At 34.1% G+C, this 27,675-nt stretch overlaps 1 protein-coding gene across 1 annotated transcript in view; it reads right to left on the reverse strand.

Moving 5' to 3' along the window:
* VWDE (von Willebrand factor D and EGF domains) overlaps positions 1-27,675 on the reverse strand; it is a 69,542-nt gene that overhangs the window by 36,053 nt on the left and 5,814 nt on the right. The window contains exons 2-10 of the mRNA XM_023639298.2: positions 23,659-23,843; positions 19,916-20,147; positions 14,497-14,562; positions 11,075-11,322; positions 10,417-10,506; positions 8,716-8,860; positions 3,870-4,087; positions 3,553-3,626; positions 1,623-1,893 (exon numbers count right to left, since the gene is read on the reverse strand). Of these exons, the coding sequence (XP_023495066.2) occupies positions 1,623-1,893; positions 3,553-3,626; positions 3,870-4,087; positions 8,716-8,860; positions 10,417-10,506; positions 11,075-11,322; positions 14,497-14,562; positions 19,916-20,147; positions 23,659-23,843 (1,529 nt within the window). The remainder of the gene's footprint in view (positions 1-1,622; positions 1,894-3,552; positions 3,627-3,869; positions 4,088-8,715; positions 8,861-10,416; positions 10,507-11,074; positions 11,323-14,496; positions 14,563-19,915; positions 20,148-23,658; positions 23,844-27,675) is intronic.

The following is a 27,675-nucleotide window of genomic DNA, read 5'->3' on the forward strand; positions in this document are numbered from 1 at the left end:
CACAGATAAATACAATTCCCGAGGAGTACATATTCCTTGGCTCATCAGCATTCTCTTGCTGCTGGTAGGCAAACAGAATCAGAAGGCAAATTATAACCAGAACATTGCTTGGGGAGCTGGGAATGAGAGCAAGGGGAGTTTGTTGAATTATCTTAATAGTCTGTGTTGTCTAATTATGATCCTCCCCACAGGAGTATCACCTCTCCCAGACGAGGGTCTTGGACGCATGGGTTGAGAAACACTCTTCCAAAACTCACTGAAGATACACCACCTATATTTCTTCCTCTGCCTCCCCTTCCCTTTTAATTTTTCAAATTTAAAAATTGCACTTCTTTTTAAAAATGTAAGTGTTCATTACAGAAAGTTATTTTAAAAGCAAACAAATCTTACATTACTACTCAATCTGAGGTAGCTAATGTTAAGATCTTGGTGCAAATTCTTCGAAAACCTCTCCTATGTTACAATAATATCCTTGCCTGTCAATAAATACACTTCTACTCCAAAATTTTCATGATTACAAAGCGTTCTATTATATGATATCGCTCTATTTAGGGTTTTGGTTAAACTCTTTTAGTCATCACTGATTTACTGTAACTCTTCCCTCTTATAAGGAGAGATGCAATGAACATCATTGGGATTACACACATCCTTAATTATTTAATATGATAAATTTTCAAAAGAAAATTACTATTTCTTGACAAAATAACATGCATGGATTCAATTTATAAATATATAAATAATATATGTGTCTTCTGGAAAGATTGTAACTATTTTTACTCTTGCCAATATTGTATGAGAGACGTTTGATCTGCATTTCTTTGATTACTAATGAGGCTGAGGTTTTCAGATTTTTGTTGTTATTTGTACTTTTTAATATATTTGTCAGTTTCATTTCTTTTGTGAATTGCCTGTTTATAATATTGGCTCCTTTTAATTGCAGTGCCCATTATACATTAGTGAGGTACAGGAGTGTTTTCTCTATTGACTGTAAGTTTTATATGTAGCAAATATTTTCCCAATTTTTAATTTGCATTTTGGTTTTGGATGATGGAATTCAAACATATGACGTTACGTTAAAAATTCTTGTTCACCTCAACGTTATAAAAACATTCGCCTACATTTTCTACTACTTTCTCTTAAATTTAAATTTTATTCACCTGGAATTTACCTTTTTGGAAGATGACAAGAAGATGACCTTAACATACAAGTATCTACCAGCCTATTCCTGAGGTAGAACTATTTGTATTCATTTCAACTGGCTGGCTATTCCTGAATATTTCTCCTTAATTATATATTTCATCTCTGTCTAATATACCATTTATTAGACACTGTCAAAAATAATTTTTATGATTAACTTACCAAGTTATCATACTGAAATCTTAAAATAAAGGAGCTTAGATTTGACAAAGTTTTAACTATGTTGTGTCTATTTGTGTGTGGTAAGTGAAAAGAATTTTATTCCTTCTAAAATCTGTGTTAATTTAAAAGCTATTTTCTTTAAAAAAATTAATGGTGAAAAATGATAGCATCTAATTTAATAGAGGTGAAAAGAAGTTCAGATTTTAATCCCAAATCTGCAGAAAGTAAGGAAAAATGTTTCTAATAGTTATGAAAATACATACTGTGACTTTTCTTCCTAAGTAAGATTCACTTATCTTGATATTGCTGGTTACATCTTGGCTCTTTACAAATAAATACGGCTGTGATTCATGTAGCTGACCACTGCACATATCCAAAGTAACTACATCACCTTCTTCTTTGGCAACAAACCCGCAGTTACATGACACAGGATACTGAAGGCTTCCACAGTCCCATTGACGTACATGGACTTCAAAGTCACGTGACACACTCTTATAAAGCACAAATGTTCCGGTCTTGAAATTGTCATATGCTCTATGGTTAACAAAAGTCAATTGCGTTAAGAATTGGTATAAAATATCACAATAGTTATAAACCAAAAATGTGTATTTAAGTTTATTTATACACATTCAATATATTTTGATGCAAGAATGAAAATCTTTATTTCTGCTAGCTCTATCTATCTCTAGCATTTATTTGTAGAGCATTGACTGAAACAATGTGGTGATAAACAGCTGAATCTCTCTTACTACTCTTCTCTTTCATTTCACTGCTTCAGTCAACCCCTACTTCCAGACTTCTCTTTCTGCCACTGCTTTCGTTTTCTTCATAGCATCTGTCTTCCTCAGATACTCTCTATATTTATTAACTGTGTATACCTCTCTTCACCTATGCAAAGGTAAGCTCCATGAGAGCAGGGCACATTTGTCTGTTTTGTTCACTGCCATACTTTTGGCACTCAGAACATGGTTTGTCCCTGAGTTGTTGCACAAGTGATCTTGTTGAATTATAATGAATTAAAGTAATCACCACTATGATTTCTTGAGGTTTTTCCACTAAAGCTTCCTAGCTTTTAGTTATAACCATAAAGGATTCTTCCATATGGGATCAGTTCCTACAACTTTTCAATGGTTGTTCAAACCTCTGGAGTATAATTTGTTACTGGAAGCATTCTATATCTGTTTATTTGTATTAAATAATTTTAGTGACAATGATCGTATTACAATTTTTAAGAAAGAATGGAGAAGATTTTGACTCAACAATGATGTGTTCTTATCATTTTCTTTAGGGACATCTTAAAATCATGAATTCCCCAGAACAGCATAACTAAGTTTAAATCCTTATATGCAGATATTAATAGCAAGACAGCTTATATTACTTTTTAGTTGTTTTGCCCATTGTATTTTAATTTCCAGAGGCAGATATCCAGGTATTCATAATGGCTACAATAGTTTTTTTTTTTCCCTGAATATCCTTGCCATGAATTAGAACTGGTTAGATTTTAAAATAATTTTAACATGTTAGTGTAATCATTTTGCCTCAACTTAAAGATTGTTTCAGAATCACATGGAAATGCAGTACAGTAAATATCTCTAGAGCAGATAATTTAAACATTATTAAAAACAAATAAATGGTAAGCTAAAATAATTGTCTGTATTTGTAAGAATCTTTATTTTTACAAATTCAGCCTCACAACTAATCCTTATATTTACTAAGGACTAGATTTTTTTTTTTTTTAAATATACTTAGATTTTTTTTTTAATTTTTTTTTAAAGATTTTATTTTTTCCTTTTTCTCCCCAAAGCCCCCTGGTACATAGTTGTATATTCTTCGTTGTGGGTCCTTCTAGTTGTGGCATGTGGGACGCTGCCTCAGCGTGGTTTGATGAGCCGTGCCATGTCCGCACCCAGGATTCGAACCAACGAAACACTGGGCCACCTGCAGCGGAGCGCGCGAACTTAACCACTCGGCCACGGGGCCAGCCCCACTAAGGACTAGATTTTAAGGCAAAAACATTACACACAAATAAGTTAATATTTTGAAACAAGCCACTGATGTCCATACATCCCTTCCTTTCTAAATTTCAGTGACTAGGACTAAGAAATAATATAATAGGATGATGCTTAAAATAAATCAACAACAAAATCCAAAAGAAACAAAAACTGCTAAAAGAAAAAACTTTCAGGAAATTACCTGCCATCAAATGTAATTATATGTGGGTCAGTAAATGAATAGCAGTAAGCAGTTGGGACATCCTTTACTCTGATCTTAAAAGCAAAGATATTTTCAGTAAATATTACTATTGTTATTTAGTGACATACAATAAATTTCTTAGCAATCTCAACGAATTTTCAATTATTGTTTTTATCATAGTTATTGAATACTGGATCATTTAAAAACTGAAATAACATAAAATAATTTTGAAATGAAAAGTTTACAAAGTGTAGTGATAAAATACACATATCTATTTTAAAGCTTCAAGTGGAAACATATTTTTGTAATTTGACGACCTGGATGCTCTCTGGAATGTAGCTGTTCCACAGGAAATCCTCATTCACTATAGGTTCCACTACGATGTTTGTAACTCTATCTCCATCTTGAGTACAATCCGTCACAGCAGTGTAGTGCACAAAAGCATGGCTACAGGCTCCATTAGCACAGGATGGCGTCCGGTGAAGGTCCACGTGACAGGAAGACAGCGCCAAATTTAAGCCTAGCTGTTCTGTACCTGTTTTGTGAAAAAACACATTGAGAATTTTTCTAAGGGAATATACCAACCAAAGATGTAATAACTCGATTAACATGAAATATTGAATTGAGAGATTATTCTTAAATTAATTTCTCTTACTTAAAAAACATGACTGTAATTTTTGTCTAAATAAAACCAAGGCTGGGGGCTGGCCCAGTGGTGCAGTGGTTAAGTGCGCACATTCTGCTTCGGCGGCCCGGGGCTGGCCAGTTAGGATCCCGGGTGCAGACATGGCACCACTTGGCAAGTCATACTGTGGTAGGCATCCCACATATAAAGTACAGGAAGATGAGCATGGATGTTAGCTCAGGGCCAGCCTTCCTCAGCAAAAAGAGGAGGATTTGCAGCATTTAGCTCAGGGCTAATCTTCCTCAAATTAAAAAAAAAACAACCAAGGCTATTGAAGCCAAGACATGGAAAGCCATGACTTGGAAGCAACACAAGTGCCCATCAATCAATGAATGAATAAAGAAGATGTGGTATATATATACAATGCAATATTACCCAGCCATAATAAAAGACATAATAGTGCCATTTGCAACAACATGGATGGACTTGAGGGTATTATGCTAAGTGAAATAAGCCAGACAGAGAAAGACAAACACTATATGATTTCACTCATACGTGGAAGATAAACAAACACATGGATAAGGAGAACAGATTTGTGGTTACCAGAGGGGAGGGCATAGTGCAGAGGGTGAAAGGTGTAAAGGGGCACATATGTATGGTGATGGGTGGAAAGTAGACTATTGGTGGTGAACACGATGCGGTCTATATAGAAACTGATATATAATAATGAACACCTGAAATTACACAGTGTTGTAAGTCAATATGACCTCAATAAAACAGTTAAATAAAAAACAACCCAAAGCTATACTTGATCTTTACAAAGAATTAATCAACTTCAATATATACATATATATGTACATATATATTATTATTTCCAATAAAGTTATAAATCCATATGCACCTGGATAAAATTCAAAAGCAATATATAAAATTTATCTTTGTTTCTGCAAAAAATTCAATAATTTTAGCACCAAGAAACCTAATTTGAGTTTTTTTCTCCCTAAGAATTGGGCCTTGGGTCCAGATATGCCTGTGATATTTCTTAGGGCTTGTACTCATGTTCTATCCATTGTTGAGTGACAGAAATGATTATTGATACAGGGTTCATCAAACAGGTTTAATTATTGATACAGGGCTCATCATCTTAAAAAATAGAAAAATCAAAACAAATTAAGTAATTCCACACCAGTAGTAAACTCTCTACTTCTTTTCACCTCTCAAATCTCCCAATATATTCAGAACCTCGACATGCTCCCTTGCCTACGGGACAAAGGACAAGAAAAAATAATTTGAAAAGAAAACGGTAACAGAAAAGAACGAAGGAACTCTAGGAATTTGTGTAACTGAAAAAAAAGAATAGATTCCTCCCAAAACTGGCCACAGAGAAAGTTAACTCTCTATCCAATTAATGATTCCAAAGTCCTTCTGAGATTAAGGAGGAAGAAAGAAGTCATCAAAAACTTTCTATCTTTTCTTCCACACATCATTTTCAGGTATAAAATTATATTGGTCAGACATAGGTATACTGCACTAGATTCAAAATTCCTGAAAAAATATTTCTGTTCATGCATTTTTTCTAGAAATGGATATTTTCTCATACACATAAAAAAATAACAGAAACATCCAAACTCATAACCAGCTTCCTAAGGTGAACATGGAATATATCTGGCTTAGATATAGCCCCTGACATCACTTCCTCTGGTCTGTGGTATGAGGGCCAAGTGTTGTTCTCTTTAAGCCTGTAGAAAAAGCAGCATGGTCTTTGTAGAAATATATTAGGAGACACTGACTTGTTCTCTATGAAATTAGAGATATACTTTAAAAAGATGAGATGAGAATATCCAGGACATTTTCTCCAGAAAAAATGGAAATCATTTTTAATTGACAAAGAATAAGAACAAGCAAACTTCTAAAATGTGGGAATGTATTTAGGCTGTTTTTTATTATTATAGCAAGGATTGCCTGTTGATAGGATGTAGAAAGTAATAAACAGAAACCTCATTAAATTGGAGCCAGGGACATCTCATACCCTACAGCCATAGCAGAGCCCAACAGGAAGAAGAAAGACTTCCTCTTTTTGATCAGCAAGAAACTCAGCCAATGAGACTGTCACAAGGAGCCAATGAAAAGCCACTACACCTTGAACTCTTAGTTTACAATAGCCCTCCCAACTTCCTCCTCCCCTCTATAAAAGAGTTTCTCTTCCCTTTGCTGCTGGGAACTTGCACCAGGCTCACGACACTTGCAGACCCCGAATTGTAATTCTTTGCTGATCCTAAACAAACCCATTTTGGCTGAGGAAATAACTGGCTGTCTATTTGTTTAAGGTCAACAGAACTGAGAGTATACAAACATAGTTTGCAGTATACTTGTAACTGAACAAAATCTTTGCCTAACACAATTTTGGAAAATATCAATCAGGTCATCCTTTTCCTATTCTCCCCCATAAATTGCAGTAAAATTTGCCTAATACGCTTTTGAGAGATGGCTTGAAGTAGAATTGTGTCAGACATTCTGAGAGAGTGGGTTTAATTTCATATCTCTGGGTTATATTTCAAAATGTAGTGTTGCACATGAAATCTAAGTAGCTGGGTATTATCTAAGCCTGTTTACTGTCAACTATCTTGAGGTAGTCTCTCTTGATTCCTCTTTCTATCTCCACACCCATCTCTATTCCTGGTTGCATGATTCCCATGAGACTTTTTCTGCTAGCATTTTTATCCTTTTGTTTCTCTGATTTAGCTAGATATAATATAGACATAAAGACTTAGATACATTGCATTTGGTGTATTTATGAAATAAAATTTTATGTCCTATAGTGAAAAGGTATGCGAGCAGAATTGTAATCTCCCTTAAAGGCTATATTTTAATCTATGAACAGTAGTCCCCCCTTACCCATGGGGGATACACTCCAAGACCCCTAGTGGAATCCTGAAACCACAAATAGAAACTGAACCCCATATATACCATGTTTTTTCTATACGTACATACCTATGATAAAGTTTAATTTATAAATTAGGCATAGTAAGAGATTAAACAATAACTGATAATAAAATAGACAAATTATAAGAATATACTGTACTAAAAGTTACCACAGATCTTAGCACGTGATTTTTTTTCTTTCCTTATTTAGTTGAAAACTTTCATCTTTTCACTTAAAGGAAGCACTTTATAGCTTCTCTTTGATATATCCAAATTGCCAGCATCACTGCTCTTCCACTTTGGGGCCATTATTGAGTAAAATAGGGGTTCCTTGAACATAAACACTGCAATATCACAACAGTCAATCTGATAACAGAGATGGTCACTAACTGACTAATGGGCCAGTAGCATACACAGCATGGATCCACTAGAAAAGGGAGGATTCACATCCTGGTCAGGACAAAGTGGGATGGTGCGAGATTTTATCACACTGCTCAGAAGGGTGTGCAATTTAAACCTTATGAATTGTTTATATCTGGAATTTTCCATTTAATATTTTTGGGCCAAGGTTGACCAGGGTAACTGAAACCATGGAAACTGAAACTGCGGAGAAGAGGTGGCTATTGTATCTCTTACATGACTTGGTCTCTACATCAGAGGATTAACAGGGAAAGAAAGAACCCAATCAACTCAATCACTGCTATACATGCTTTGTTCTTTCATATTCTATCTTGTTCTGTGGGATCTCTCTCTATATATGGCTGTGACAGTGATATATATGCTGCCGTGCATGATACAATCTATAAAGTTAGTAATTAATTAGAATAATTTTTTTTTTTTGAGGAAGATCAGCCCTGAGCTAACATCTGCTGCTAATCCTTCTCCTTTTGCTGAGGAAGACTGGCCCTGAGCTCACATTCATGCCTATCTTCCTCTGCTTTATATGTGGGACGCCTACCACAGCATGGCTTGCCAAGCGGTGCCATGTCTTCACCCAGGATTCGAACTGGCGAACCCTGGGCCGCCGAAGCGGAACGTGTGAACTTAACTGCTGCACCAACGGGCCGGCCTCAGAAATAGAAGAATTTTAAAACTAAAGATCTCAAACGTAAGCTTACATTTAGGAGAGAAGTGCAAAGAATGCATTATGAGATCCACGTTGCATAAGCTTGAACTTTGAGCATAACTTATCACACCTCCCTCATTAGGAATGATTTGGAAAATCATAAAGAGCAGCTTGTCCCTCAATCTCTGAAAACAGAGCAAAGAGAAGAATAAGTATAAGGGTGAGGAGAAGAAGGAGAAGAAAAAAGGAGGAAGAAGAGGAGGAAAAAGAGGAGGAGGAGAAAGAAGATGTCAGGGAGGAGATTGTTCAATATTGTTGCTTTGTAAAATTATGCTTCAAGCCCAGGAGAGATAAATGTGGATTACAATGTAGATTGCGTTGGAAATCATAAATTTGCCCCAGTATTATTACTACGATTGAGCTATAGTTTGATAGAAACATGCAACATAACTAAATATGAGTATACTCCAGTGATATTTTCTAGAAGAAAAAAAAGCTTTAGTTATTATTTGAAGTCTAATAATAAAATTACATGAATTTAGTATATTACCTTGATCAACAGTTTTCAGTTTTAATGAGATTTTGCATTCCTGATCAAGCTCACTGAATTCAGAGCAAACAATCGGAATTGTGCTCTCTATCCTCAACTGGTATTCTTTCCCATCTTCTGATATAGTGCTCAATTCAGGTTGTAACTGGTATAAGAAAATACAGAGAGCAGTTAGGTAAAGACAGAATTTATTTCTAAGATAGAATAATTTTGAAAGGGCATTTTTCTCAGCAGTTCCTATTTTGCTAAATGAGCTGGTAGTAAGAACTTAAGCACTGGAGTTTTGAATTAAACAAGATCAATTAAATCCAAACCCTGAAAAATATCAGCAACACACAGAAGAGTACATGGAGTTTCCTCTGCTCTGAGCTTAGGGCACAATTCGGTTCCCCAACTGTTAGGCAGTCTGGGGGGAGGCTGCCTTAGTGATTCTAGTTCCATGGCAGGCTAGAGAATGAAGGAGACGGAACGATCCCCATATTCTTCCATTCTTTGCTAATACTTACTGACACGTCAATGGAAGAGACTATTCTTAGGGATTACTATCTTCCCTAATATAAATTAGAAATCTAAGTTTTAAAACATAAATCAAAATGTTGTCGCCTGAAACATCTCAACCTTCTGCTTATTTCTCAGCCTCTGCTTCCCACAGCTGGATTTACAGAGTACTGAAATCTGGGACTGGTCCTATGCCAGTTCACAGCCCAATCCTTTTTTTGAGGCAGGAAGTTTTTACTCAGTCTCAGTTCTTGGCTAGCTCTCAAAATAGATATTTCTTAGCACTGAATTTTCTCCATTAGCCCAGTCAGAAACAGTCCCTGGGGGCTGACCACTAGCCCTGATGTCTGCTGAGTTCTTACCAACGTGCATCCAAAGGTCCTGTGCTTCCAAGATCTGAGCTCTGCTTCCCCTCCCACTGGGATTGTGCTACTCTGACAACTTAGTTCACTCTTCTCACTCCTTTCCCTGGTCCCTATTGTGTATAAACGGACTTTATGCAGGAACAGGCTTTGTCCTGGTTCTGAGTTCTATTCTCACAATCTATCGAGTATCCCATCTTCTCCTTGAACTAGAGATGAGTCCAGGTGAAACTCCAGTCCCGTGGCTGAGACCTCAGAAGGTGCACAGCGCTTGCCTGCCTAGCCCTCTTGGTACCGCTCCTACTCCTCCCACCACTCCGGATTCCCTGTCACCTCTGCTCGTCTCCTGGAGTAGCTCCTCAGTTCTTGGACCCTGGTACTACGAGGATGGTCACAGATATTGCCTTGTTTAGCGAGCTCAATCTTTGCAGTCCGTAAAGCCCAGATTTCTGGGTTAATTCTACTCTAGTCAGAGGCCCTAGCACTTGACCTGGTACCTGTCTTCCAAAGTGCATAACTACTAAAAACTGATACTCCTTTATTTATACGATGGAGTGAATTATGGGAACTTTAGAATAAAGAATAAAGAACTTTTGCTTTATTTTAATTTGAGCTACTTCTGAAAAAAAATGCAAGTATATTCAAATTTTAGTTCATTAATAGGGGCCCTCAAACTTTGTTGTGCCTTAGAATTATTTGGGTTATTTTTTCAAAAATACAGACTCTTGGGTCTCAACATTCAGTCTGTGATGAAGTCCTGGACCCAGCATCCACAGATCACAGTATGAGAAGCACAGTTCCAGAGGAATAATCTTTTTGATCCATCCCCAGTGCTACATACCTTAATGCCTGCAAAAAATTCTTGGCTTTCGATGGCTAAACTTTGTACATGTGGTTCCTCCAAGAAAAAGACGGAGGCACTACAGAATACCTATGAATACAGTTAATAATTAATTATTTAGTAATAAAATTATGGAGGAAATATATGTAAATTATTGTATTTAAGTACTTGATTTTAATTTTTGGCAGATAGTGCATAAGAGATAATCAAAAACTAATTTAAAAATTTGCTTGAAAATTGAGGAAAAGTCCATCATTATAAAATACTTATTCAAATCCCAACATAAAGTGTTGTAGACTTTGTATTTAAAGATGTATTTAAAAGTGGATAAGTGATATCATCATTGATAAATTTAAATAGTTTTTCTAAAATAAAAGCATATCATTTTCAAACCAGAAAGGGAGATAGAGTTATAAAGATTCATTGATAATAATCAACGAACTGCTAAAAGAAGATACTCATATATAGTCACGAAGATTACTGTCTCATCCAATTATTACTGGAGTTGGCACAACTGCCAAGGAAAAAATAAAAAGAAAAACATTAGTGCTTTATATTCTGGGGATGAAAATATTTTTTTAGGATGTGTTAAAAAATCCACTTTTGAAAATTAATACATTCATGAAAGGAAAGAAAACCCAGTTGTTTTTGAACATACCCTGTCTCCAAGTCTGAGATTTATGCCATCCAGTTCTAACAGAGAGAATGCCTGAACTGTGGTCTCTCGCTTCAGCTCCTCTTTGACTTCTTGAGAAGAAAGTCTAGACCAAGCTATGAGAAATCCCACAGAGTTGTTTGTAGGGGAAACGTCAAAAGCACACCTGCAGAAAAGCCTGGACTCAATCAGCTCCACCACAACCTGTGGCCGTCCTGGAGCGGGTGGTGGCAATGAGGCAGACAGCTGACCTGATGGGAGAAGAGGCATAATTTGTAACTGCGCCTCTTAAAGAACGGAGACTGGCTATGGGAAAAGTTTATGAATATTGTATTTCAGAGATTAAATTTAGGAAAAATAAAATATACTTAGAAAAATAATTATTCTCTTACAATCAGCAAAGTAGCACATTCTTATTTTGACCCATAATCACAGAGCTATTGAAAGCAGAGAAATTTATCAGCTTATCAAGCTTTTATTAATGTACATGGAATATGCCTACCCTTGAAAAGTCTAGCTCTTCAATATAAAAGTAAATGACCCTTTTGTAAGCAATTATCCTTTCTAGAAGATGGAACAAACAAGCTAAATTAAGGTTTTCTACATTATAATTTCTTGTTATAAAGGAAAATAGTCACTATAGTGTAAAGTCAAATGACTTACTATTTTACTCATAATTTCCTCTTATAACTCAGCTCGTCATTACTCTGCATTGAAAGAGCTGTTCGTTACAGGAGTGATTAAACAATCTCAGTGAACTATACCAAGTGTTAAACTATAGCCTTATCCTTTTCATTTTTCTGAGGTTAAAAATGTTTGAAGTTTCCTCTAGGAATTCAGAAAGATTTTACAATTTTTAGCTCTGGGCCTTTGCAAGATTAGATCTGGGGATCTAAAATGTTTTTACATGAGTTTTGATTTATTTTGTCCTATTTTAGAAAAGAGAAAAATATCTGAGCAATAAATTTTAAAGTAAGATTTTAAAAAATGTCCTAAAACAGAAAAATATTTTTTCTATGATATACATGGTAATTTTATGATAATCATGAAATTAATTTTTCAGTCCTGTCATGTGGATTTTGGAAAGTTCTGACAGACCTTATTCTAAATGTGAAGGGGAGAAAAACCTTATGTACTTTCAGGTATTTTAAAGTGTTATTTTGTTAGATATCAGATTGCAAAATCCCAATAACATTAATTGTTATAAATAATAACAAAATTAATTAATTAAAAATTAATTAAAATTAGTTAAAAATTGAACATTAATAAATAATAAAATTAATTGTTTTCAAATTAATCTAAGTAACAGTTATTTTGCCAAATATGTTAAACATTATACACGGATTTGAAGGAAATAATAGACTACTTTTGAGTATATATTGATTTTTGAAAAATTATATATCTGAGTAAAAGTTTCCTCTCAAATAAAATAGGAAAAAGAAGCTGACTTCATTTCCAAACAGGGAAGAACTCTGTGGAAATGATTATAGCCATGTACTGCATCAGGACACTTCAGTCAATGACAGGCCACATATACGGCAGTGGTCCCATGAGATTAGTACCATATAGCCCTGGTGTGTGGTAGGCTGAACCATCTAGGCTTGTGTAAGTGCACTCCATGACGGTCACACAACGACGAAATCGCCTAAGGGCGCACCCCTCAGAATGCATCCCTGTCGTTAAGCGACGCTTGACTGTATTAGGAATAAGAGATGACAAATGACTGAAAGGAAAATAACTCATGAAAATTAAAATTTTTGAATCAATATTTTAAGTGCTGTCAGTTGATCATTGCTCACAACAATGTAGATCAAAGAAAATTTATTAAAATGTACTTAAAGAAAAAGGTTTCAAAAACGACAGATAAATTATTTATGCTTGACAAGCAAAATTATTATCCCTTTGTCAATTCTAATATTAGTATATGCTGTTAATGCATTCTCCATTTTTTCCTGAAGCTTTATCTGTTGACTTTTGACTCAATATTTTCATTCAAGTGTTACTTCCCAAATTGTGTATAATTTTGCATAGCAATTTTTCCAATTAATTGCATAAACATTCTGAATAGCATGACAAATAGCTTAAATTTATCATTTATTCAAGGGCAAAAAGGGTTTTATTATATTATTTGAGTTATAAAGAAAATCCAAAACTACTATGCAGAATAGCCAAACAATTATACTTCATGGTTAATGTTATTATTATTAGGGATATTATTTTATTCTCTTAAGAACTTAAATCACAGGGTCTAATTGAACTGAGACTTTCAGATAAAATAATACTTTATTTCAAGAATAATGGAAAAATGGGCTGGAAAATCCATTTACAACTGAATAAGGCATAGAAAAGCAACTCAGAGTGATTTATTTGAGGATTATAATAGTACTTTTTCAAGACAAAGCAAATTAATTTTAAGAATTGATATTTAATACTATATGATCTCTCTTGATTTGTTTTATGTCGTCATCATTTGTTTCACCATTAAAAACATCTTTGTTATTTATATTAATTATATGTCAACAATCACTCATTCATTTAGAATATCACCACATCATCAATATATTTGGCCATCAGCCTCCACAAAAAGGCTAATGTTTCAATAAATAATTTTAATTTCTACCCATTGTTTAGGTAGACATTGTAAATTTTATCAGACAATCTATTTAGAGTTATTCATTTTAAGAAGTATTATGGTGGGGGGTTTCTTAATATTTGAAATAACTTCAAGAAATTTTACTAAGTTAGAAAATGAAAAATACAGAATCAAATGAGAAGAAAAATTGTGAGCATCATTAACAGTTTTGGTACTTATCTTTCAAGATTTATTTGGTACAAATGCAGTCATTCCTAGAAAACAAATTTGAGATTGTGTTGTACAATCTGATTTCTTAGCTACAATATACCGTGGATATTTACTAATGTCAAAGAATGTATTCTTGTATTTTATTTAATATTGTTTATAGAATATTTTCTTATATGGCTGCATAAAAATATTGACTCAATCAGTAGTTACTGGATATTTGCAACTTATTGTTTTCATATTATTAGAAAAGTGCTGTTATAAATATTGAACTTGCACACAAAATTATTTCTCTAGCTAGATTTTTGGAAGTGGAATTGCTAGAAAAAAAATATGTGAATATTTAGGAATTGAGATATATTGCCAAATTTTCTTATAAAAAGATCCTACCAACATACACACATGTCTGTAGGATATGAACATGCTCCACTTTCCATACCTTTGCCAACTCCGAGACTATTTCTTAAAGGCATGATAAAGTGACTTTTATTTTTGATATCCACTAGACTGGAGCATTGACAAATATTAACATAATTCAACATCTACAGTAAGTCACAGAACATAAAAACCTGTTGAAATTATTAGTTTATAAATACATCATTAAAAAATAAAATGTGATACTTACGAACACAGTTACCGCCAATTTCAATTTCGTCAGGACCACACGGGTGTAATTTTGCATCAGAAATGGCTGAGAAGGTTAAGGTTTGTATATTTATTCAACTGAGCATAAAGATACACACACACACACACACACACACACATATAGTGTTTGAGATGACAATTCTTCGGAGAGCATGTTTTAATAGAGTAAGACAACTTTTTCTTATTTTTTTCATAATAAAGTTTTTCCCTTTTAAGGAGAGGTCAAATGGAGATAATTTGAGACTATATTTTGAAACAATTATAGCTTTCATATCTTGTTTTCTAAATTTTACTCTGAATTATTAAGTAATGAAACATTATAAGCTCCAGAAATTTATACAGCAGTTGGTTTGGTACCCCTTCCTTGGGAATTGCCTCCCTCATAATCGTGCACAGGATTACAGAAATGAGTCAACAGCTGTCGTGGTAATACTTACAACCCAATGCCAAACTCAGTTCCTTGGAGCAAGGGTAACTACCTGAACAAAGACAGGCTCATCAGATTGCTTCCTGGAAGAATTTAGAATTTAAACTGAGAGATGAGGAGTTGAAAGCTGAGTCCAGTTAACCATGGAGCTTTCCAGGAATGACTACAAGCTCCTGTTACCAAGATCATGGGAGCTGCTCTATTGCCCACACCTTCTGAGGCCTTCTCTATTTAACTCTTCCTCAAATTCAATGACACATCCTCAAATCCTTAGAGTTGATAATTTTTTTTAACATTATTTCTACTTGTTTTCTGTTATTTGCAACCCAAACTAATGATCTGAGTTATTTTTTTATTTTGCATTTTGATCAGCCCCTATAATTGGTATTTTTAGATGAAATTTTCATTCTTCATTGCTAATATAAAGAAATACAAACGATTTTTATCTATTGATCTTTTTTCTTTGAGTATTGCTAAACTCTATAGCTCCAGTAGCTATTTTGTAGATTCCATTGGATTTCCTAAAAAGATGATCATGTCATATGTATTTATATACATGAGGAATATTGTTCCATAGTTTTCTTTTCTTGTAAAGTCTATGGCGAGATTTAGTTTCAGAATAATACTGACCTCAGAGAAGTTTAGAATCAGTCCTTCCTCTTCATTGTTCTGGAAGAGTTATGGAAAATTGGTATTATTTTCTCCTTAAATCTTTGGAAGAACTCCCAAGCCATCTGGGCGTGGGTTTTTTCTTTTGTTTTGTTTGTGGGATAGATTTTAATCAGAAGTACAATTCCTTTAATAGCTATATGGCCATTGAGGTTATCTATTTATTTTGAGTGAGCTTTGGTTTTTGTGTATTTCAAGAAATTTGTCTGCTCCATTTGTCAAATGTCTTGGCAGAATTATTCACAAAAATCCTTTTTTTATTCTTGTAACATCTGTAGAATCTGTAGTTGTATCATCTTGCTTATTTCTGATATTGCTAATTTCTTTCTTATCTTTTTTACTGATAGAATTGTCTAGAGAATGAGTAATTTTATTGAATTTCTCAAAGAACCAGCTTTTGATTTTCTCGCGTTTTCTGTTTCATTGATTTTCACTCTGATCATTATTTTCTTTTGTCTGCTTACTCTGGGTCTCATTTGTCCTTCTTCTTTTAGTCTCTTAATGTATAAACTGCATTCTTTAATTTTTGACTTTTCTTGTTTTCCAATATAGATGTTCAGTGGATTTTTCTTTTAATTAACTTCAAACTTTTTCTAATATTCTTATTTCCTTAATTTAGGGCCCAGAATGTGATCTATCTTGATAAGTGTTTCATGCGCACTTGCAAAGAATATGGATTATTCTATCATTTTGTGGAATCTTTTCTAAACGCCATTTAGATCAAATTGGTTGATAGAGTTTTTCTAATCTCCTCCATTTTTTGCCATTTTTTTTTCTACACGCTCAATTATTGACAGACGGGTGTTAATCTCCAAGATAAATCGTAGATTTGCCTATTTCTTCTTGAAGATCTGTAAGTTTTGCTTCACGCATTTTGAATCTCTGGTGTTAGGTACATAAATATTTAGAATTGTTATGTCCTGTTGTTGAATTGACCACTTTTTCACTAGGAAACGACCCTTGTTTTTTCAGGTAACACTCTTTGTTCTATAATCTACTTTGTCTAATATTAATATAGCCACTCCAGATTTCTTGTGACTTGTGTTACCTAGGTATATCTTTTTTTTTATCCTTATCCTTTCAACCTCATTTTTCTTTATATTTAAAGTGGATTTTTCTGGGCAGCCTACAGTTGGGTCTTACTTTTTTATCCAATCTGACAATTTCTGACTTCCATTTGGGGTGATTAGACCGTATATATTTAACGTGATTATTGATATGGCAGGGTTTAAATCTACCATGTTGCTGTTTTTTATTTGTCCCATTGGCACTTTTCACTTTTTCCTGCATCTCTAAAAAAATGAGTATACTTTATGATTCCATTTTATCTCTCTTGTTGGCTGACTAGCTACAATATTTGGTTTCTTTTTTAGTGGGTGCTATAGGGTTTATAGTATACACCCTTAACTTCTCATAGCCTACTTTCAATTGATATGATGCCTTTTCATGTATAGCATAAGGATTTAACTACCTTTCTAACTAGAAATACGGAAAATGTAAAAAGTATTTTTTCCATAGATTCTTCCAAATAAATAAAATATATAAATCTTTTTGTTTGAATGGCATTGATTACAAATATCATCTTGAATTAATGTTTCATTTCTTATTTGGCTTCTAGGGTCTCAAAAGGTAGATAAATTGTATGAAAATGATGTATGAATTATAAAAAAGCAGAACATTGTCATGAGAATATATTAGAGTGAAAATATTTTTCTTTAATTTTTGCTGTTTTGAAGATTTTTAAGCTAAATATAACTGACTCTTGCCTACCCAATAGCCATAGGGGTGCTATTGGTTGGGGCAGAAATATGTCCATGCAAAAACCTACATTTCACAGGCTGCTTTTGAAGATAGAGACAAGTCAGAGAATTCTTCTGAAGTAGTTGTGATAAGGCTTTTTCCAAATTTCCTTGAAAGGGGTAAGTTTCGGTTAGTACAAGCCCTTTTCAACTCTTTTGTTTCCCCTTTTATGCTGTCTAAAATGCAGATAAAAGGCTAAAACTAGACCTTCATCCTGTCACCACAAAGGAAAAGCCTAGAGACTCACAGAGACCTAAGCTTGACATTGTAATGTGGCCAAATCACCATCAGCAGCAAACATCTGCTCCAGATTCTTGGTAAGCAAGAAAAAGAAACTCTTAAGTGGATTAAGTGACTTGTTTTTATTTGCTATCCATGAAGTCCAAATCAAGTCTAAATGGTATTTCAAGGTAATCTTTTATTGGCAAATCAGAGAGGATAATTCTCGTGTATGTCTGAATAATAACTTATACATTAAGAGTAAAAACTAACAATCATCTCCTAGAAATTCCCTTTTCCTAAAACCGGTAGGAAGACTTGAATATGGAGAATGAGAGAAATAATTTTGAATATTCAAGCTTGAGAAATTGAGTGGCAGATAATGATATTAACAAAAGAGGAAATGTATTTTAAGTTTTAAGGGTATGTCATGAAAATGAAAATTTTAAATACTGAATGTTTAAATTCAACGTACTGAACAATAATAACATTTCTGTTGAAGTGATTATTTAGATTTTATGGTATTCTCTGGTGTAGAAGTTTTGTTTTCATTTTTAAGAGTTGTCAATATTTCTTAAACTTAATGTAGATAAATTGTTGGTTTCTTCCATTGAAACACCTACAGAATTTTCCACAAATCTTTGGTAATATTATTTGAAATTTCATAAAACTTAACTATTTTCTTACGGCAAGAGTATTAAGAAATACTAAAAAGATATTTTTCAAAATCTCTCATCTTGGCCACTCGATGAAGCTGATGCATCTCTCTGGATTCCTCCTTTCCAGTGAATGACACTAGCTCTATTAACTGAGCAGATGCTGTCCTTCATTATTGAACATACTGCTTTTCAGCCAGGTTTAGCTGGCCAGCAGCTGCATATGAAATGTGAAGATTTACTGGCTAACTCTCTCAGGATAATTCTCCAAAGACTTCTCAATGCACAGAAAATAAAATGCAGAGCTCCATAAATATTAGGCCCTGTTGCCCTTCCAAACCATGTCTTGATATGCTGTCCCTCACTCACTGAGATCCAACATCGCTATCCTGTTTTCCATCTTGTGAGCACACAACACTCTTATTGCCTGAAGGCTATATTCAGATTTCAGCAGTTTTCCACTAACGTTCTTTTCTGTTGCAGTATCCAATCCAGGATACCATCACATTGCATTATTCATGTTTCCTTAGTCTTTTCCAATCTGGCACATTTTCTCACTCTTTCATGTTTTTTCATGATTTTGACACTTTTCAAGAGTACTGTTCAAATATTTTGTAGAATGTTTCTCAGTTTGGGTCTATGTGAATTTTCTCATGATTATACTCGGGTTATGGCCTTGGGGGAAGAATACCATAATGGAGAACTGCATCTTACTGCATGTTATCAGTAGGTCCATGATATCAACATAGATTGTCACTGGTGAGGTTAACCCTGATCACTTGATTAATGTAGTGTCTGCTTGGTTTCTCCACTGTAAAATCACTACATTCTCCTTTCTATACACTGTTATTTGGAAGCAAGTGACTAAGCATAGCCCACAAGCAAAATGAAGGAAGTTAAGCTCCATCTTCCAGGTAGGGTAGTAGCTGCAAATATTTGCAATTCTTCTTTAAGAAAGGTCTGTCTCCTTTCCTCCATTTATTTATTTCACCAATCACGTCTTTATATAGTAGGGACTCATAGATGTTTATCTTATCCTTTGGGTCATAACAAGTTTATTTTTATATATTGTCTGAGGTATTCCACTAGAATGTAAGCTCCACGAGGGAAGAGATTCCATTTGTCTTATTCATCACCATAACCCCAAGGCCTACAATAATTCCTGGCACAAAATAAACATTCAATAAATATTGGTGAATGAAAGATGTAATAAGATCATGAAATAATCATGAATAATATCATGAATAATATCATGAAAGACATACGCTTTCATGATAACTTTTACTCACCATCCTTCATCCTTTAATTGAAAAGGGCGAAGGGGCATAAGGAGATCAAAGAATTTTTAGCACAATCATCATGGTCAGTGGAGAAATGACAAGAAATCTGCTTTGATACTTACATATCAACAAATATTTTTGAGGATTTTAAGATCTTGACAAAGAATCCTAAACAAATCTAGCAAATTAAAACCAGAAATTTAGCTTCACCCTAGCAATAATGGTAGACCAAGTCTCTTACTGACATTTGCATTAGCTCAACACAACCCATCCAGAGAATGACACAAACACACCAACACACACAGTTCCATGATTAGCAGTTCATGTGTGCCACTCATGTTTTCTTACCTTCTGCACAATATCCCATACATCCCTGAGTGGGTTGTAGTAAGTACACAAAAAATGCTCCACAGTTTCTTACAGACACTGGGATTTGAAAAAGACAACAGTCTTTTGTAGTGCTAAACAAAAACTGCCATGTGGCACAAGCTGTCAGTTGCTTAACCTCTCCAGGGGAAGGTAGTGTTTCTGAATCTCTCAGAGACAGCCAAATGGGGGCCTGCGTTCCACAGTGGTTCATCTTTTGCATGAGAGAAAACAAAAATTGAAAACCCAATTTATTTTCATACAAGGTAGATAAATCAACTTTGCATTTTCTTCTAAACAACCTTTATAACATTTTTAAAAAATCGAATATACTATACTATATAAGATATATGCTAATATACTGTACTATATATAAAAGAAAAAGTAACTTTTTGGAATACTAAATTTAAGGCAGGTTTCTCATAAATAATATAATCTTATTTGATTTAAACACCTTTATTCCATTTGTATCATAAACAAGAGAAATTCATTATATAACTTACTAAAATAGCTGATACATTCTAAGACAAGATAAGTCAATTTGAAGTCATCTTAATACAGAGCACAAAGATAAACTGATCTTGGAGGTTTCTTGAAAAATTGCTGGATATACTATATGTAAGAAGTGAATGCATAGTTCAGGAGGCATCAAATATCAAGGAAGAAGGAAAGGATTGTTCAAAGTCTAGACGCAATTATTTGTTGGCAATTTGGGAAAAAATGAAGTTAAAGCTTCATTTGAAGCCAATTACCAAAATCATTTCCAGACAGAAAATGGAATTAAGTAGAAAACTATCCCAGGAAAAATAAGAAACTATATGTAATTTGGGAAGGACCAAGGCACTTACTAAGTTCATGACTTTGGGCAAGGCACCGGTCTTTCACTTTTGTACTAGGTGGATTGTAGTACCTACATCTATACCTCACTGTGGTGAGGTATAAATGAAATAATGGACATAACACAACCTCTACATAGCAATGACTCAATAATCATTAGCCACATTATAACTCTTAATATTATTATTATTTCCATGTTTAAAAGCAATGGAAAAATCATAAAGGAAAACATTGATAGTTATGTTTAAATAATAATTTTTAAAATATAAGACAAGAGTTAAATAAGGAGAAAATTGTTAATAGCATTATATTTAGTATATTGTTTATTATTCTTTCAATATTATATTTCTTATTTTATTTTAACCATGTGATATTATCCATTGAAAAACTAGAAGATCACAAGTGGGCAAAATACACAAACACATAATTCACAGAAGGAATACAGATACCTAATGAATACATGAGAATATTCAGTATTAGAAAGAGTATTTTTATCTACTGCTACTAGAATGAAAAATTAGCATTACATTTTTTTTAAAAAACTTAGCTATATGTATCAAAAACCTCAAAAAGACATTAACTTTCACTAATTTCCTTATAAAAATCAATCTTACTAAATACAAATAAAATATAACGATTTATATGCATATTTGCTAAATGCAGAATTACTTATTATTACAAAAGCCTGAAGGTGAACACATGTGGCACTAGTTAAATAAATATGGTCTATACATATAACAGAATATTATTTTCAAAACTGATATTGAAGAATTTTTTAATAACATATGCAAATGCTAATGCTATAACTGAAAAAGGCATGTTATGCAATTGAACATACAGCATGAACCTTATAAAACAATATAAATAAAAGAGAACAATAGCAAAATTTTAATGGCAGTATAACTGTGCGGATGTTTTATGAATAAGTGTTATTCTATCACTTGTCCTTTCCTTATTTTCTAAGTTTTCTATAATGTACTTACTTGCTAGTATCATAAACAAAAATTTATTTAAACAGACTTGTTTAATCCTGTAGAGTGAACGAAAATTCTATGGATTCTTCGGTTGAATGCTCTAAAGTCTTGGTTCAAGAAAGGAATGAGAGTAAGGACAAGGAACACTTCCCCATGGGGCGCAGAATGACCACGTGTTAGTGCACCTCCAGGAAAAGAGCCAGGAAATCAGTTCACCATCACATTTGTACGAGGTTCTAGAATCAGTTATAGTTAATTTAGCCGAAAGAAAAGAACACAAATATTTAAGGATGTAATGAATTTCCTCAAATTTCACTTTTAAATTCTGATTTTTTTTTTAGTTTATCACAAATGAAATGTCACAAAAGTGTCAAACAAAAAGGAGAAAATAAGGCAGCAACAATGTCACGACTTAAAATTAAACATAAAATTTAGATAGCTTTCCTGAGTTTTTTTACATTACATGCTTAAAAGAGAAAATTTTCAGCTTCTGTGTAATTCACAAAATGTGGGTAATAATAAAGAAAATGAGCCTTCTATTTAATACTGACAGGAACTGAAGCACTTAAAATACACAGTATTTTACTGTTTGCAGGTTATTTGTGGTTAAGTACATGAGTCCTGAAGAATGACTGCCTGTGACAAAATCCTGGCTGTTTGACCTGAGAGATTGATGACTCTAGGAGCGTTACACCTAAGAATAAATATATGTGTCCTGAACTGTATGATAGAAATAATGACGCTAGACCGTATTCTAGAGTTGTTGTAAAAATTATATAGGATACTGTAGCTAAAATCACTTCATGGACTACATGAGCATAACATTAACTTTTATTATTATTATTAAAAGGGGAACATAGGAATACTCTTTGGACTGAATCAATCTTGATACTGTGGGGGATCAGGATTGGCCACCCAATGTGTGTCTTTGGCTTGATTATTTTCAAGGACAAGAGACTCTGAAAGAAACTTTGACCTTCCCCATAACTGCCTGAAAGAACTTAAGGACAGGCCATTACCATAGATAACTCTGGATATCGGTTGACTGGGAGGGTCCTTGCTAAGCCCATTTTTATCAAAGTTCTGTCTACCAAACAATCACTTTTCCAACTCCATGTGAATTGCCTTCCTCCTCTTTGAAGTCCCAAATCATTACCCCCAACATCCTCCTTTTTCTTGAGCTAAAGATAGTATTAAAGATGGTGGGATTTGGCCATTCTGGCGAGTTACTTAGTTGTCCTGGGTTTCTCCCACGTATATGTCTTATTAAACTTTGTTTGATTTTGTCCTGTTAGTCTATCTATGTCAATTTAATTCTTAGACCAGCCAGAAGGACCTAGAGGGTAGAGGAATTGTCTTCCTCCCCTACAATACAAAATTAAAATAATATTTCGGCATGAGTAATAAATTGGTTGTGTGAAATGTGAAACAAAACAGGGTCACTTATGTGTAAGGGCTTTAAAATGGAACCAAGAAGCCATTAAGGAAATGAATCTAATGCATATTCTCAGTGGGCAGAACATGAGCTTTTGAACTGAGTGACGCTGCAAGAAACCTGCTGTGGTCACAGTGATACACTTTTCCCTGCCTCTAGCTAGCCTTAGCAATCAATTAAGTTTAGTGAAGTTTAGGGAAGACTAGCTTTCTGCGCCAACCCCAATTAGCTTTCTTTATGATGCAATTCTCTCTTTTTTGCCTTTAAAAACCCCTGCCTCTTAGTCCCCAGTGGGACACTATTTGGGTTGCTACCCAAATCTGTGTACCCCAAATTACAATTCTTTGATCCCAAAATAAATGCCTCCCTGCTTCTCATTTTGGCTCTTTATTTTTAGTGTAACAGTAGTAACAAGATTCAATCCTCATATGAAAAACTACATAAGAAAAAGCACAGGTAGTTCTTAGTGTCTGAAATACCTCAACACATTTGGTTGGCATCTCAGCAGGTCTGTCAAAGATGAGAAATCGATACCATCCGGGAGGAAGGGAGTGGTCACATATCAGGTCTTGCAAGGCTGACTGCTGGAGGTGCAATGAGTCAAAATGGACACTTCTATAAGGGTTCTGAAGAAACTGGTGTCCCCCAGGAGAGCACTCCTGAGCTAGGATGGAAAGATAGGTATCTTTATGCATCTGTTTTTGTCCTTAACATAGTTCAGTCCTCAATCAAAATTAATTCACAAAACAAAAATAAAGCAAATAAACCTGCAATTGCACATAAAAAAGACCTGAAATATCAGTCTCTCAGTAAGTCAAAGGTGACTTAACTTGCATTTTCCATAAATACAATAAACCAATTAGCAAACTCTTTAGAATGTATTTTTGGGGTACTTCAGCTTCAAGAGCTTTATTTTCACTTAATTTGGACAAGCAATATTGCTGATTGCTGTTGAATTAAGATTTGTTTAATTCTACCATCTGAAGTCCCAGGCCCTAAAAGTATTCCTCTTGGGAATGGTCCTCCAGATTTGAATGCCCTTATTGACCTTCCATGACCTGCTTTCTTCCACAGTAACCAGGTGCCCCCAAATCTCATCTCTGTCTGCCAGGTCCTGGAATGCAACAAACAACAAATCTTTTCATTCCAATCTAATTTTTATAAAATGCCCTCCTACTGAAGTTTCCGGCATTCTTTAGCGCAGGAAAAAATATAAAGTTTTCAAAGTTTTTCCTTTTTTTTTAAAGATAAAGTATTGAAGTCCCTTTTTATTACTAAGCACAGGAAAAGGAATGAGGTAGAGGGGAATAGTTTTTAAGCAAAAATAAGAAAAGACCATGGGGAAAAAAAGGATTTCTGTAGTTTCAGAAAGAGTTTCTGGAAAAAGGAACACATTTCCTGAGCAGCAGTTGCCCTGGAAGATGCTTTTTCTGTCAAACCTAACGAGACAGAACGTAAAGTTCCTCTTCTCAGCATGAAGAGAGAAGAGAAGAGGAGGCAATGAAAGCAGTCATCCTAGAAATACAACTCTTGTTTGAGGCTTCTGTACTCCCAAATAAGAAGAAACACAATGAACTGTCTTTATTTGGGTACCAAAGTATCTTGTTGATACAGTAGGTAGAAAATCTCTAAATATTAGACATTATATTTATTGTGTCGACAAAAATAATCCATAACCAATCTGTAAATGAAAATTTGGGTGAGTTTATTCAGAGCTGAAATCTGAGGACCATGGCCCGGGGCCTTTCTTCCCAAAGGAAGAAAGGGCACCAAAGAAATGAGGTGTACAGAGTGGTTATATACCCCCAAAGAGGGTGCTTTACATATGATTGAAATGTCCCTCCCACAATAGTCACAAGATTGCCCTGTCAGCACAGCACTCGATGGACACAGCAGGTAGTGGGTCTGCTATCTTGGTGGGCGTAGCAGGAGGCAAGTCTATTGTCTCGAGCTGGGTGGTCACAGGTGAGCGCAGCAAGCAGTTTCTAGCCTAAGGAAAGATGCTTAATCCTTAAGGAGACGCCAACTTTGGGAGGGGGAGGGAAGTTTCACCTTTATCTCAAGGGCCTTTGCTCTTGCCATAGGGAATCTCTACAGCAGATATACAATGCATGCTCAATGGCCTCGGTCAGGCCCTTTTGGAAAGACAAGGTCAGGCCGAATTAGGTTTATAACAAATGGCTTCCTCATATTCTCCAATATATCCTATTGCTTGCCATTTTTATTTGTCAATTGAAGGAAAACAACTATAGTAAAGATAATATCTATGAAATACAAATGTAGAAGAAAAAATTCAATCATAACTAACGTAACTCACTGTGGAAAAATTTATCTAACTGAACAAAGCTCTCAAACATTTATCACATAATTTTAGGTTACAGAAGTGTTTATAAGCCAAAATTAATTCCTGAACTCAGATTAATAAGGGGCACAATAGAGATATTAATTTGCAAGTTGATCTCACAAGCGTAGCTTACAAAAATTGTCACTATGATAATTTTCTTTTTGATTTTTATTTTGTTGTTCGTAGATACAGCAATTAAACAGCACAAAAGGTATTGTTTTGCAAGATAAAAGATGTTCCGAAAGAATATTTTTTTAGCAAAAGATTTTAGGAGTGACCACAAAAGGTTCTTCTTCCTTCTATCTCTTGCTCCTCCAGTTTTAAATTTCCCAGGAAGAATTTAACCCAAACGGCTCTTGTGACTTTGACAATCTCAATCTGTCAGCCCTAGATAAATATTTTATAAAATGTGTGTGGATAGAAATCAGGTGATGTGCTATCATTTCATCTAATTTGAAATCACTCTAAGATTCTGTCAATACCAGAATATTACATCTGTTTGGAAACAAAGGAAAATATTTGAAAAGAGGTTACTAGTGAGGTTTGCATGAACTATTGAAATGTTTTCTCTGATCTCCTCCCTGAAACAGAATTTTGTCTTGGGAGAAAAGTCAACAACGCCATGTTTCCTCTGTGCAGTATTTCTCCTTCCTAAGTGCTTCTGCACTTCTCACATTTCCTCTGATTTTGCTGCTTTGAATAATTGTTTTCTAATCCAAAGCTAAAGATGTAATGAATTTAGCAAAGTGTGACATCAACAAGACTAAAGAAGTACATAATATTTAGACAGAAATTTTTATTTAGTTTATTTTTATTTAATATTTATTTTAGAGGAAAAATTTTAATTACATATATAATTAATAATAGCTCCTATTTTGTATCAGTGATTTCACAATTGTTTTTCCAAAAATCTACTTGCATTTTTTAAAATACTCAAGCCGTATGTAGAAAATTTAAAATTTAATTGGCAATGAGAAAGTTACACTTTTAAAAACTTCACATTACAACCTTAACTCCAGAAAGCAGGACACAGTTAACTAAGTGAGAATTATAAGGATGGTTTGGGCTCCTATCTATGAATTTGGAGGCTTAGCTCTTCAAATACTAATACAGTTTACCTTATATCTACAAACAAAACTAGGAAGACATTTGCATATTCCATCATTATGTATCTATTATTTATAAATTGACACATTCTCCCAAGGTATGTGAAATCTAAGTATTGCAGATTCTATTTTATACTACCTAGCTTCTTTAAATTCTGTTGGGAAGAAGACAGAATAAATAGAAATGCAAATTTTAGTGTATATTTTATATGTACTTTTGAGGGAAAAAGTTATATTGGAAGTTTGCTAGAAAGCTCTGCACATCCCTCATATCATGAAATTGACTGATGGGTGATTTGTTTCCTTGTTTAATACAATGACTAAAACTAGAATTCTTTAAGATTCATAACTGGCAACACAAACATGTTAAGACACTAAATACAGCATTGTACTTTTAACAAATGGATATGCATAATGCCTGAAGACAGGCACTTCCTAATATCTAACTTGGTAACTATAAAACTTTTGGTCTACTGCCCTATCTATAGGAATTTAAATTTCATGAATTTTGAAAAATATTATAACTTCCCCAAGACATGGGAAAGAGAAAAATCACTTTTGAACTCCAAATTCAATGAGACATTCAAAATAAGATAATGGGTTCTCCAGCAACACAAAAGGCTGAAAAGCAAAGTAAAATAGAGAATGATTAGTTTGCTAAATCTCTTTGCCATCCTTTTATCAAGAGGCAAAAACAGAATGCTTCTTGAAGAGAATATAAATGATTAAAAGTAAAACGATGGAAAATGACATATCATGCAAACAGCAACCACAAGAAAACTGTATTGGCTACATTAATATCAGATCAAAAAACTTAAAAAAAATGTTATCAGAGATAAGGAGAGACATTTTATTATGATAAAAGTTTCAATCCATAAGGAAGATATTCAATTATATACATATGTACACCTAATAACAGAGCACCAAAACACATCAAGCAAAATCTGACAGAAATGAAGGGAAAAAATACACACTTCAACGACAGTAGTTGGTAACCTCAATACTCCATTTCAATATGAATAGAAAAATAGGCAGAAGATCAACAA

Source organism: Equus caballus, chromosome 4, assembly GCF_041296265.1.
Source record: "Equus caballus isolate H_3958 breed thoroughbred chromosome 4, TB-T2T, whole genome shotgun sequence".
Lineage (NCBI taxonomy): Eukaryota > Metazoa > Chordata > Mammalia > Perissodactyla > Equidae > Equus > Equus caballus.